The sequence below is a fragment of the Periophthalmus magnuspinnatus genome, chromosome 24 (genome assembly GCF_009829125.3).
Source record: "Periophthalmus magnuspinnatus isolate fPerMag1 chromosome 24, fPerMag1.2.pri, whole genome shotgun sequence".
Classification (NCBI taxonomy): Eukaryota; Metazoa; Chordata; class Actinopteri; order Gobiiformes; family Gobiidae; genus Periophthalmus; species Periophthalmus magnuspinnatus.
In genome coordinates, this window is record NC_047149.1 from 8988872 (window position 1) to 9002520 (window position 13649).

General features: G+C 39.1%; 1 protein-coding gene across 4 annotated transcripts in view; it reads right to left on the minus strand.

Moving 5' to 3' along the window:
• lama2 (laminin, alpha 2) overlaps window positions 1-13649 on the minus strand; it is a 236485-nt gene that overhangs the window by 127117 nt on the left and 95719 nt on the right. For all 4 annotated transcript variants that reach the window (XM_055232136.1, XM_055232139.1, XM_055232138.1 and 1 more), the window contains exon 14: window positions 13230-13394. In XM_055232136.1, the coding sequence (XP_055088111.1) occupies window positions 13230-13394 (165 nt within the window). The remainder of the gene's footprint in view (window positions 1-13229; window positions 13395-13649) is intronic.

The window sequence follows — 13649 nt, forward strand, 5'->3', positions numbered from 1 at the left end:
GGCTTTAATTGGATCAATTCTGCTTTACATGTTAATAACAGGTTTCATGAACAAGTCACAGCCCCAGTCTTGTGTGGAGAGGATTGTTTTGGTGTTTCTGTTGAGTCCACAGAAAGCAGAGAAAGAGTCGTATAGCGGCTGCTGAAACGCTGTGTCGGCACGATCCTCAAATTTATCACCTCGCTTCTCCAACCTGTGCGGTAATGGGGGTGAGAGCCAGATAATCATGGTCCCATAAAAACAGAGAGGAGGGAGATAGACGTAAAGGCAGGGACAGGGACTAGGGACAGGGACGGGGGCTTAATACATCTATAAAGCGCTCCCGTCCACATCATTACTCTGAGTTGGTAAAGCAGGCCAGGAAGCACCACTTTCACAGCTGAGCGGGAACACACAAACAGGAGGGGAGGAGGGGGGAAGAGGGATATTTTTTGGTGTTTAGTAGTTTGTAAATGTGAGGTTAGACTTTGGATACCTACCAAGAATATAGTATTCATACTCAGATTTCATGCACCCAACCACCATTCTATATTTGGCTTGAATTATACAACTTCTTCTTCAATTCTTAAAATAACTAGGCCCATATTGCAGATGCTATTTTCTGATCTATGCTATAATGTTGTTTCCCCATCACAAACATAGCTGGAGTTGTGTTTTGTTTCATTCACACATGTTTAACACACAAATCCTGCATAACCTTGTGATGTCATCATGTGGCAATACAGGAAGTGCTCCACTGTGTTTTTAAATTCCACACACCTTAACTAGAATCATTTGGATCATTTCAGCCCTGGAATTGTCAGTCTCTACTGAACAAAAGGCAAAAGGAGCTGTTAACTTGGAAACTACCACTGCATGACAAGGTGGAACAGAGCATTTTGACATTTGAAGCATGTGTGAATAAAACAAAACACAACAAAACATGGTTTAAAGCTCACAAGAGTTCATTTTGTGTAATATAGGACTTGTAAAATGGGATTGACTAAATGAAGCATTACGCTGTGTTCCAAATTATTATGTAAATGATGTTTTTCACTGATTTTGCCAAATAGTCAATATAAATGACAATCATCATAATTTTCAAGCAGATGCTATCATCAACCTTTAGAGTACAAATTGAATGCTATTGAACAAACCACCCAATGATAACATCTTAATCAAAACATCTTAACAGGTTAAGTTACATTTTGACATAGGGCCCCTTATTTGATAGGAGCTTCACAATTCTTGAATCCATTGAACTTGTGAGTCTGTGTAGAGTTTTTGCTTGAATTTCTTTGCAGGATGTCAGAATAGCCTCCCAGAGCTGCTGTTTGGATGTGAACTGCCTCCCGTCCTCATAGATCTTTTGCTTGAGGATGCTCCAAAGGTTCTCAATAGGGTTAAGGTCAGGGGAGGATGGGGGCCACACCATGAGTTTCTCTTCTTTTATGCCCATAGCAGCCATTGATGCAGAGGTACTCCGTGCAGCATGAGATGGTGCACTGTCTACGGAAAGCACGGTTCTTCTTTATGTACCATGGAAGAACATGACGAGTCAGAAACTCCGCATACTTTACAGAGGTCATTTTCACACCTCCAGGGACCCTAAAGGGGCCGACCAGCTCTCTCCCCATGATTCCGACTAAACATGACTCTGCCATCTCCTTACTGATGTTGCAGCCTTGTTGGGACATGGTGGCCGTCCACCAACCATCCACCACTCCATCCATCTGGACCATCCAGGGTTGCATGGCATTCATCAGTGAGCAAGACTGTTTGAAAATTAGTCTACATATATTTCTGGGGCCTGCTGGAGTCGTCTCTGCTTGTGAGCATTGGTTAAGGGTGGCTGAATAGAAGGTTTATGCTTAACTGCAAGCCTCTGGAGGATCCTACACTTTGATGTTCGTGGGACTCCAGAGGCAGCACAAGCAGCTTCACATACCTGTTTGCTGCTTTGTAATTACATTTTAGCAGCTGTTTGCTTAATCCAATGTATTCATCTGGCAGAAACCTTCCTCATTGTGCCTTTATCTACACGAATACATGTGTGCTCTGAATCAGCTACAAATCTCCTCATAGTACGCTGATCACACGTAAGGTTTTCATCCCTTTTCCAAGGTATTCAACTATTTCATGCTTTTTGGCTCTTTCTCATATTGTTTGCAAATGGTGGTCTGCTTAATAATATGGAACGCACTTCTTAAGTAGTTTTTCCTTTACTTGGACTTTCCTGGCAAACTAATTGGCACAGGTGTACGAGATTGATTTCACCGACCCAAAGAGCTGTGAGACACAATACCATCCATGAGTTTCACTGGAAAACAACAAATTTTACCTTTATGACACTTAAATATATCGCATTCCAAATTATTATGCAAATTGTGTTTAACTTTATTAAGACAATTTTAGTTTTGTGTAATGAACATACTTCTACTTATTTGTCAGACATGCACTATATGTAACAGTAACTGGTACAGGGGTCACAATCTATTTGTCTCCATAGAGATGCTGTTGCTTTGGCTGGAATGTTCCACAGTATGGTTCTAACTTCTCTATCTAGTATTTTCAATTCTAAATGTTTTCTTGCAAAAAACAAAAACAAAAAACATAACTCTCTATCCAATGCCCTATCTTCAAATATGTATTAATTTCAGCGTAACTGTGCAAAAACCTCATAGAGATACAATTGGACATGAAGTAGTGACGCTGCCAGCTGCTGTTGTGCACAGAGCCAATTGATCTCTAAGTATGAGGTATTATCCTTTTACTTGGGATAGATTTTTTGTTGTATGCCCTGCCAGATGCCACCCTTTTCATTTAGGACTTGCATTGAATACTGGGTAAAACATATAGTAAGCAGGGTAAAAATATATTTACTACATAATGAAATAAGTACACATATTAAACTGAGTCTAAGTAAACCATCTCTACATAGGTGGGCTCCGATGCTGATATGTGCTGGTTGTTGTGATTGGGTGTAATGAGACTGGCCTGGTTCACAGATCCACGGAGCAGGAGCAGCTCTTTGTCTGTTTGTGAGTGCCGTACTTGAGATGTCAATGAGTGCCTCCGCTTTCAGCACACTGGATTTATCTGAGAGCTCCAATCACTGTCTTTCCTAAGAATTCTGACCAAACCCTCTCAACCTGGACAAGATGCATCCTCTTTGTCATGGCAACTGTGAGACCTGAGATGAAAAGGGGGGAAAAGTGAAAGTAAAATGCAAAAAAAAATCCCTGAGGGGACAATAAAGTGCACCTTAACCTTAACCAGTTTGGAATTTCAACAGAAAATACCCCACAGTTAAAATAAATATATGAAAAAATATTCAATTAAAACTAGAATAACGAGTCAAATAAGACAACGTCTGAATACTAGAGCTGTGTTTACACTTGCATATACATAACAGCAGAAGTTTGACTAAAGAGGGACTAATACTGTACTAGACCAGGACTAAACCAGGACTTTAATACATAAAAGGAACAAACCAAAGTCTACAATTCACACCAGAACAAAATTGGGCTGACACCAGTATCAGGCTAATGCAGACTAAACAGGATGTAAAACAGAAGTATTCATTTGAATGTTATCCAGCAGTTGAATCAAAAAAATTGCCAAAATCTAATTTTGCTGTAAATGAAAAAAACTTGGATTAAACAGGACAAAGTTATGTGGATTAACCCAGAATTACAAGTGAACACCTTATACATTAAAAACTGAACTAAACCCTAATGCTACAAAAAAACAAACCAAAACCAGAGTTAAATGATGGTAGCAAAGTATTTCCGAGAAGCCCACATCCCTCCAGTGTCCCCCACACCACATCTTGAGAACCAGTGAACCAAGGCTAAACACAAAAGATCAGGAGAATACAGCAGCGGGGGTGGTCTCATATGACATACAAGTGAGCAGAACAAAAGCACACTCTTTCACAGATACAAAAGACAGGAGTCGAAGCCCTCATGGAGAGACAGGTACATGCACTATTATTAAGTCTGTTTGAGTGGTCAGGACAAGCAGAAATAAGCCTAGACACGTCAGCTATATGGAGAGATATAGTACTGCTAATGGGACTTTAATTAGACCAGGAAATAGCATAGGGGAAGTGGTCTAGTGCTAAGGAAGACAGCCATCAAATTAATGGTGACTAATCGGCTATTGAAATAATGTAATTTAATAATCGAACGATCTGGACTATGCACAGATAGAAGAGGATAAAGTTAGGTCTGTTAGTCAATTAATAAACTAATTTCTTCAACTCTGTACCCCATCACCTACTGTCAGCACGTAATCTTTTTCACAATACATTTATCTTTAAGCATCATGTTGCTAAATGTTATGCTGCTATGAAATGCTTAACACACATTTTAGCGTAGATGTTAAAGGGACTGTACCCAAAGTCATTCAGCTAGCATGTCTTGCCCCAGTACAGATATATTGTAAAAGCAGTTCTTAGGGTCAAAATAAGACTGAGGTATATACTGTCTGCACCTAATTATAAAGCATTTTTACTGTCTGCAAAGCAGGGAGTTTTTAGTTTTGTCTTTATTTGAAGGAAAAATGAACAGAGACATTAAGCTCATAAAGAACATGATGATGATTTGCAATAGATTATAGCTAAATAGTTTCCATTTGCAGTCCCTGATTTACAGAAATACATTGGTAATTCTGGTCTACTGTTACCATGCTAGTTGTTGTTAGCATTACCTTGATGACAAGACCCTCTTCCGGACTCTAAAAATTGTGAAGCGTACTTATGAACTCATTTAGGTGAATAATTAGGATGCTAGGAATGTTTTAGCAGAGTGACACAGTGAAACACTGCATACAGTTTAAAATAAACTAATTATGTTTTTTGCTTTTAAGACAGCAAAAATCACATATAGTTATCCATTAGAAAACCACCACATAGTATAATATGCTTCCCTACACTTTTACCAATGAATCAAACCTATTGTATCAATGTATCTTCTAAAGTCCCAAAGAAATGTGTGGCATATCTTTAAGGGTGTGTTCACATTTGTGTGAGCCCATTTTAGTCTTGCTGTAGACTTGTCCTGTTCTAGACCTTGTTTAGTCCTGATTTAGTCCAGATTTAGTTTTGGGTTTAGTGTGGTTTAAACGTTACTGAACTAAGCCAACCCTTTTCATTATCACTATTATGTCCCTCCTCACATTCTCTCAATTACATTTTCACCAAACAACTTTCAAACTATTCCAAATGCCACAGTACAAACCGGCACGGTAATAAACCCCATGTAAAGCGGTGATGGAATAACTGTAATTACTATTTCGTTGTCTTTTGCTGAAGTGCGTGTCTATATAGCGCAGGCATATTTTGTTGTGTGATGTACCAAAGCCATCAGGAGCTACAACAACTGGAGGGGGGTAGGAAAACTCATCTTTCAGGAAATGGATTCCCCGATTGCTACAAAAGATAACAAACTTCTGCCACTGAAAGCACAGAAACACAGAATAAGATGTTGTATGGACAAAGAAATAGGATGAGATGGTATTTCTGATGCCTGTGGTTGTCCAAGAAGAGCACACACACATTTCACTCCGCTTTTGTTGACTCAAGCCGAGGGGTAGATTGACTCCAGATGGACCAATAGACGCAAGAATGCATTACAAAGCCCAGCTAAGATGACTATGTTTTCTAATGCTAGAGGAGATCACTGTATGGGCGTAATAGTTTATGCAGAGCCTAGTTTGAATGTAGAGTGTTATAGTTGCATTGTCTTGTATTTGCCTGGTTGGATGTTGGCAATGTTTTTGGAAAATTCAAATTAGTTACAGTGCAGTAAAGTAACACTTTATAATACAATACACTTTAAATAGTCTTAATAAAGCATGAACAAATATTCAATTCAAAATGAACAAAATGTATAAGAATTCAGACTTAGTAACTACTTAACTAATACCATAACCGTGACTCCTAACCAGTAGTGAAATGTAACAATGTAAAAGTAGTAAAGTACAACACTTACATACAATTTTTAGGCATCTGTACTTTACTAAAGCCAATTTTACAGTGACTACTTCACTACATTTCAGGGCAGGTATCTGTACTTTCTACTCCACTATATTTTTGAACTGGACTGAAAAGTAAAAAGTACTTTTCTTATGATTTGAGGGGTTATTTTTACTATGTTCATGGTAACACCACAAATAAAGTTTTTGAGTTCAAGCTTTGGCTTCGAGTAAACAAAAATAAATAGACAGAATTTGGGAGAAAAATTAAGAAATTGATTGTTACTGTGACCAAAAATATTATAATTTTTTTAATCAATATCACTACATTTAACACTTCAACAACACTTTATCAAAATATGTGTGAAATACGTTTTCTTTTTACTCTTTATGTAAATTTAACAGGTATTTTAATACTTTTTTTTCATGTGATACTTTTATTTTTACTGCATCTGAACTTTTACTTAAGTAACAAAATTGAGTACTTCATCCACCATATCCACCTAACTCTAGGAGGTTAGAAGCAGTGTTAAGTTACTTGGCACGACAGAACGGTGACTGAGTGACTAACACACACACTTCACAGCAAGAAGGCTCTGGATTCGATGTCTGTGTGGAGTTTGCATGTTCTGCCTGTCTGGGTGGGTTTCCAGACACTTGTTTCTCCTCAACTTAAAATATGTACAATAGGTAAATCCTCCAGCTAAGGTAGTCCTGACCAAGACTAGCTCAAGATTTGGAGATGGGTCTCCAAGTGCTGTATGTTAGAAGCTCAATGCTCCTGACAGGTTGCCCCAGCAGCACTGGTTGAAGGAGGGTCCAAATGACAGAATGAAGCTCCCTCACAAGAGGTCAATAAAGTTAACATACCTACTAAGCCTGGATTAGTCAACCATTTGTTCATTATGAATTGAGTCTCTGTTCATGTTTTATTAAGACCAATGAGTGGTGCTGTTATAGATGCTAAAAATGGTAAACATTAACAAAGGAAACAGTTGGCAATGCATAAGAAAAGAAAACAAATATTAAAACTACCAGAAGAACAGTCAATATAATGAACTAAGGAATCTTGTATGTGCTTTGCCTTGAAGATAGTGCCTGCTGAGTTTGCTGTGGTGATGTGGTGCTGACACATCAGTAACGAGGAGGTCATCCGGTCGCTCAGGGCTCCATAGGGTGTCAGGGGTCAAGGGTCAGAGCTGCAGCCATTCAAATGGATAGCAATGAGAAACAGATGGATACTAAAGCAAGAATCACACCACAGTGTTTCATCATGATCACGTACCTAATCTGTAAATAATATGGCCTCAAATTTTATGTTTGGTAAAGACATGCTTTTGGATTAGAACCATGTAGAAACAACTGACAGTTGTTTCTCTGACATGGTTCAACATGAGTCATAAGAGACTACGTGGCAGGGCTAATAGTTCTAAAACATACACACCCCTCCATTGGCTAAAACTCTCTCAAAATCCCCTCAAACATAAGCCTGATCTACTTCATGGTAATATTACAAGACAAAGCCTATGTCCCCTCCATATAAGAAACTACAGTCCTCTATGAAATTGATGTATTTCAGAAGACATCACAACGTTCTATAGGCCCATAATTTAGATCACCATGTCTCATTTTATTGTTTTGAATATGCTATATTTGCAGAAAACATCGCATTAACATGTTTAATCCATTTCAGTTTCATCTTTGACACTCTGAGTACCCCTCCCCCTTCAGAGTGCCATCACAATGTAATCAGCGTACATTTCTCGAAATGAAATACTGAACATCAGGTTTGTGAAGCTGCAGTGTATTGTTTGGAATCATGCCTTTGTATATTTATGGAAAAATGCTGTGCAGGAGCATGGGTAATATAGGCTTGAGGGCTGAGCTTTGGATAGGATTGTACTGCTAACCATAAGGAGGATTCGAATAGGGCCCGGGAGAGATTACTAGATTACTCAAACATGCATGGATGACATATAAAACCTCTTCAGGCATGTTTTTGATGAGGGAACAACATTGCAACATGGTAGAAATATCCCCTCTATGTTGATTTTAGTTGTAATAAAGTACTGTGATCTATTAGAATCAGGTTCCACATTTGTGCATTATCTTTTTAGATATTTCATGGCCAAGTACAATGTTATCAACACAATATACATGTTAGACTATAAAAGAACCAATACTTTCTCACACAAAGACAAACAAAAACCCTTGTTACTGCACTCACGTCCCACAGATGACTGCCGCTCCAAAGTCAACTCCACTGCCAGGCCTATAAATACAAAGTGCTATAAACCATTCATCATTTTCACCTCCTTTTCATTCATTTATCTCAAAGACAGAGATAGCAGCAATTAAATAGCTGGTGTTATATTTCTTAATTTGAACTCATATAGGTTGTATTTCACATGTGGGTATGTGATGACAAATTGATTAGTAAAAACTGTTATGGTGTTATATATGTGAAACTTTGAATGCCTATTGCACAGTAGCACAGAAGGGGGAAGATAACATGTTATCAAATGCCTTTATTTTCTAGAATAAATAGTTTTAATGTAATCTAACTATCTCTATCACTTGTCTTGAAATAAGAACAAAATAGTACAATAATCAATAAAGCTACAAATGAAGATATTCTAGATATATTCTTATAGTTGTTATGTAAATTCTTCAGAAATATATAATTTTCTCTTTTTTGTATGTTGGTCCTGACATGAAACCATGTGCAAAAGGTAAAAACCCTTTGCACATGATTTCATTTGTTTTCAGTTACAAATGTTACATCGTAGATATTTTAGTCTCTTCATCAGCTAGTCCTCGACTCTCTAGAAAGAAAATATACTATTGTACTATATACACTACCAGTCCAAAGTTTGGACACACCTTCTCACTCAGTGTTTCCTTTTCTACTTTCTACATTTTAAATACATAGAGAAGACATTGAATATATGATGCAAGATCAGTGATTTAGCAAAGAGAAAAAAGTGAAATAACTCAACAGTTGAAAATGAACTGAAATGGTTTTCATCTTAAGGTGTACCATGTCAAGGTCAAAGAATGCCTATTGTCCACAGCAGTGATCAAAGCAAGGGATCTAGCTATTCAATTACTGAGTTATTTTGAGTTTATTTTTTGTTTGTTACATTCCATGTGTGTCCATTCATAGTTTGGGTATCTTAAGTGAGAATCTACAATGTAAATACTCATAAAAACTCATAAAAAAAATAAATAAATAAAAGAAAGAAAGAAAGATGAAGAAGTTTGTCAAGCCTTTTCACTGGTATGAAGAGATCTATGGGATTTCCCTGCCTAAATAAAAAGGCCCTTTACATATTGTTAGCCCCATAGCTTAATGGCAAGATTTTCAAGGAAAACACAAAAATAAATTGCTTATGCTAGTTTGTCTTTTTTGTGGCTTTAAAAATATTTATTATAGGCCAAGGACGAAGCCAATAACACCAACAGATCCAGCAGCATCTGGAGAGAAGAATGAGACAGAAAACTTTGGCCCAAAAATTGACTTATGCTACGTGGCCAGCGATATAACTCTTATGTACTATTCAGGGCCAAACACAACAGAAATTCTGTGAAATACCCCTTATCATCCCTTTAATGACTACCTCATTAAGCCTGGGAGTGTGTATCTCCTTGACCAGAAATGACTCAATGATTCAAAGAGACCAATGAACATCAACAGACCACTCTAACGGACCAATGAACATCCACTATATTCATTATTCAGGAAGTCGTGCGCTTAAACAACTCCTCAAAACACTACTGTACTCCAGGCATGATGATTCTACTTCTGACAGAGTAGCTTGTCACTTCCAATGGGACAGGCTAACGTGACGGAGGAGCCCACGACGCCACATACAGTCAGGTCACATAGGACCCATCTTGAATCTAGGGGCCCGGGCCGATTGCTTTTTCATACACTGCGCACTACTGCTCCCATGCACACTGGTAATTTGTTTGTTCCCCCGTGTTCCCAGGCGTTGGGGTTCTGCTCTGCTGTGCCTAATGCCTACAAAACACATCATTATCGGACTTATACAGGCATGATGGGAGAGACCGCAAGCGACAAATATGTGTGTGGGGTTAGAAGAAAAAGTGTATTTGAATGAATAAGCAAATCAGTTGTGTATTTATGAGTGAGTATGACTTTATAGAGGGTTATTTTACATCTAAAGGCATTAACAGCTAACACAAAACATATTTAGGTCACAACGTTACCTTTTATTGTTTTGAAAATACTATATTAGCCAATAACAATATATTAACATGTTTCATAAATTTCACTTTTGTTTTTGTCACTTTAAGTCCCCCCTCTATTTGCTCGCAGCACTAAGTCACTCCCCCTTTAGAGTGCTATCACAGCACAATCAGCATGCATCGCTAATGAAACGACTGCACATTACATTAGATTTGTCAAGTTGTTGTGTATCATGTTTTTGTATATTTAGGGAGAATTGTCGTGTGGGAGCGTGGATGAAGTAGGCTTGTGGACTGAGCATTGGACAGAATTTTATTTTTTAGCTAACCATAAAGAGGGTTCGAGTAGTGCCTGGGAGAGATCACTAAAATACTCAAACATGCTGGATGACACCTAAAACCTCTTCAGGCATATTTGTGATGAGTGAAGAATGTTATAACATGGTTGAAAGCTCACTTGTGTAATTTATGATGTCGTTAATAGCATTTAACATTTAAGATGTAAGTGAAATAAAGGTGCATTGTGCTTTGACTTAATTGTTCCAGTTTCCTACTATTTCATTACATTTCATTTTATTGCTCAAAGATGTCTTGATGGAAAATGCAATTCCTACTGTGTTGAACATCCACTGAGAAAAGTTACATAATGTACCTTTAAATGTGCAGCTTGAAAATTCATACACTCAGTGGACTGACTCATTGTAGACTCCATTGCCAATAACACTAGAAGCTCACAAAGGAAAAAGAACCACAAAGTATTGCATTATTGTCAGCTCCGATATCTCTGCTGTCTTGTGTAGTAGTGTCCTGGATAGTCATAGATACTGCTCTTTGCCTTTTTGACGAGATATTGGTAAATGGTAAATACATGTTTTTATATAAGGCATTTCCACTGCTCTACCAATGATGTTGATGTCAAGAGTGGGATTTGGACCACCAACCTTCGGATCAGTGGACAAAAACTCTACCAACTGAGCTACTGTCGTCCCATTATTGTTCACACTATGCCACTGCAATGTTTTATACTGGCCAAAAATATCAAGAGTTTGCTAGAACATCTGGACAGGAAGAAATAATCATACACTGATCATACATTTCAAACATACTGTGCTCACTAATATTCCCAATGCATAACAAACCTACACCATGCACAACACATGATGACAGTCAAACTCAGCGTGAGGCCGCAGTCTTCCATTAGATACACACAGCAGATCCAGTTTATGATTTTTAAATATGTCCGTGGGATACGATTGTGCTGTTGCCGCCGCTGCCAACGACACCCCCCGTTGCTCGGACACCTCCCCGGGGCCCCTCTGCCTCTGTCTCTGCCTCTCCCTAATGCGCCTGTGTATTCTGGGACGAGACTTTTATCACTCCAACTGGCAAATAGCTGCAGTCCATGTTTGTGAACTCCTCTCCGACTTCCATGTTTGTGTCTTGGAGGGATCTAGTACCGCACTGAATTTCATTAGCGCCTGGCCCGCCCCCAGCGCTGGCATGTCATCTCCTGTCTGTGTCTGAGTCCCCCCTCCCCTCCCCTACAACCATCAGCCCCCGAACCCCGCTACAGCTCTCCTCCCCGGGTCAGCCATTTTTCACCACCCTGTTCCTACCACCCTGTTCCTAAATCATTCTCTTCACTAGCCTCAAGCGTCTCCTTCTCAGTGCACTCTTTTGTCCTCTCTCACTTTCTCTCTTTCATCTTCCCTCTCCTACCCTTTCTTCTCCCTGTGTCACTCTTTCCTCCTCCCTGATCTACCCTTTCCTCTCCCTGTCTCTCTTTCCTCCTCCCTACCCTTTCTCCTCTCTCTCACCTTCCTCCTCTCTTTTCCTTTCTGTCTCTTTTTTGTTCTTTTTCCATTTCCTCCTTCTAAACCCTCTTTCTATCCTTTACCCCCCACCTTCTCTCTGCACTCTCTTTCTGTCCACCTGCCCTCTCTCTCATCATCTTCCCTCTTGCCCCCTTGCCGCTCTCCTTACTTCTTTTTCCCCCTCTTTTTCCTTGCTCCCCTCTCTTTCTTCTTGTCTCACTCCCTCTCTTGCTTTCGCTTTTCTCCCTCCTTCCCCCTCAATTTTCCCGCTCACCTTCCCCCCTCTTTTCTTTCTCTTCCCACAGCCTTCTCTCTCTTCCTCTCTTTGCCATCCTGTGTTTTCTTTCTGCCTCCTCTCCCCTCTCTTTCCCCCCTCTCTCTTTCCTCTTTACTCTTCCTCCTCTCCATGTCTCTCAGGGTAAACAGTGTTTCGCCTGTTGAACTTGATAATTTAGTTTTTTCTCACCACACAAACTACACATTTTCCACTCTCCCAGGCCTGGAGAAGTCAGTTAATGATGAGTTTTGCAGCCATTAGAGACAGCACCACAGAACCGTACCAAAAAGTACAAAATATACACTGTCATATCACATTACTTCACATTACTAAATCATAACTCAAGCATGACAAGCACTCCATTAACAAACTATAATGAATTCAAAGGTTAATACAATATTTTGTCAATTGACAAAGTAAAACTAAAGACACACACTTATTTAGTTTATGAAGCTCAACAGTGATCGTCTGGTTCCGGAAATAAATGTGACAAAATCAGACATTAAGAATTCAAAGGCATCACAGACGCTAACCATCTACATGGTGACTAATATCCATAAAGCCGTTGTTTTAAGTCGAAAAAACACAGCAAGATTCAGTGAAATGTTTTAATAACTTAGTCGTTTATAAAGTTTCAGAAACAGATTTTAAATAAATTATAGGTTTTGGGGTCATTAGTTACCACAGAGCTGATTAGCGCTGAATGAATGGGAAATTTACTTCCAGAACCAGGGGCTGGGCGGACACTGTTGAGCTCCATCACTGCCTTAAGGATTTATACTGCATACTGGAATTTCATTACTCATTCATTTCGTTACTTGAATAATGGCATGCCTTTGAAATCCCTTTAGAAATGCAAAATATTTAGATGAATACATGAAGTCCACTAATTACTCTATTTTCCTACATATGGTCACCAGTAGAAACAGCTGAAGTCATGCTTATAAGGACATGTCATGTGGCCTCACCTTGTTTCCGAGGAAGAGTCCAGGCGCGTTCCAGTAGTAGGCGGGGCCCAGGTCCTGCAGCACGTCTGCATGCCTCACACTCAGATAAGGAGGAGTGTCTCTGTGCACGGACCACACTGTAGAACCACTGTCCCCCACCAGGTGCCACCCCAACAGACTGCTCTCCTGAACACAACAGGAACACAGCACATGAAGAACAAATACTTTAACAACAAAAACAAGAAAAAGTGATCCGTACATTCAAGAACACATATTATGAAAAATCTTTTAACCATGTTAGAATATTGTTCCCTCATCAGAAACATACCTGGAGCTGTATTTCACGTCATTCACACTGATTTCTGTAACCCTCAGTAAAAAGACCTTTGCCACTGACACTGGCACTGTCACAGATTTTAAATTCTTAAATCATCTGTAGAG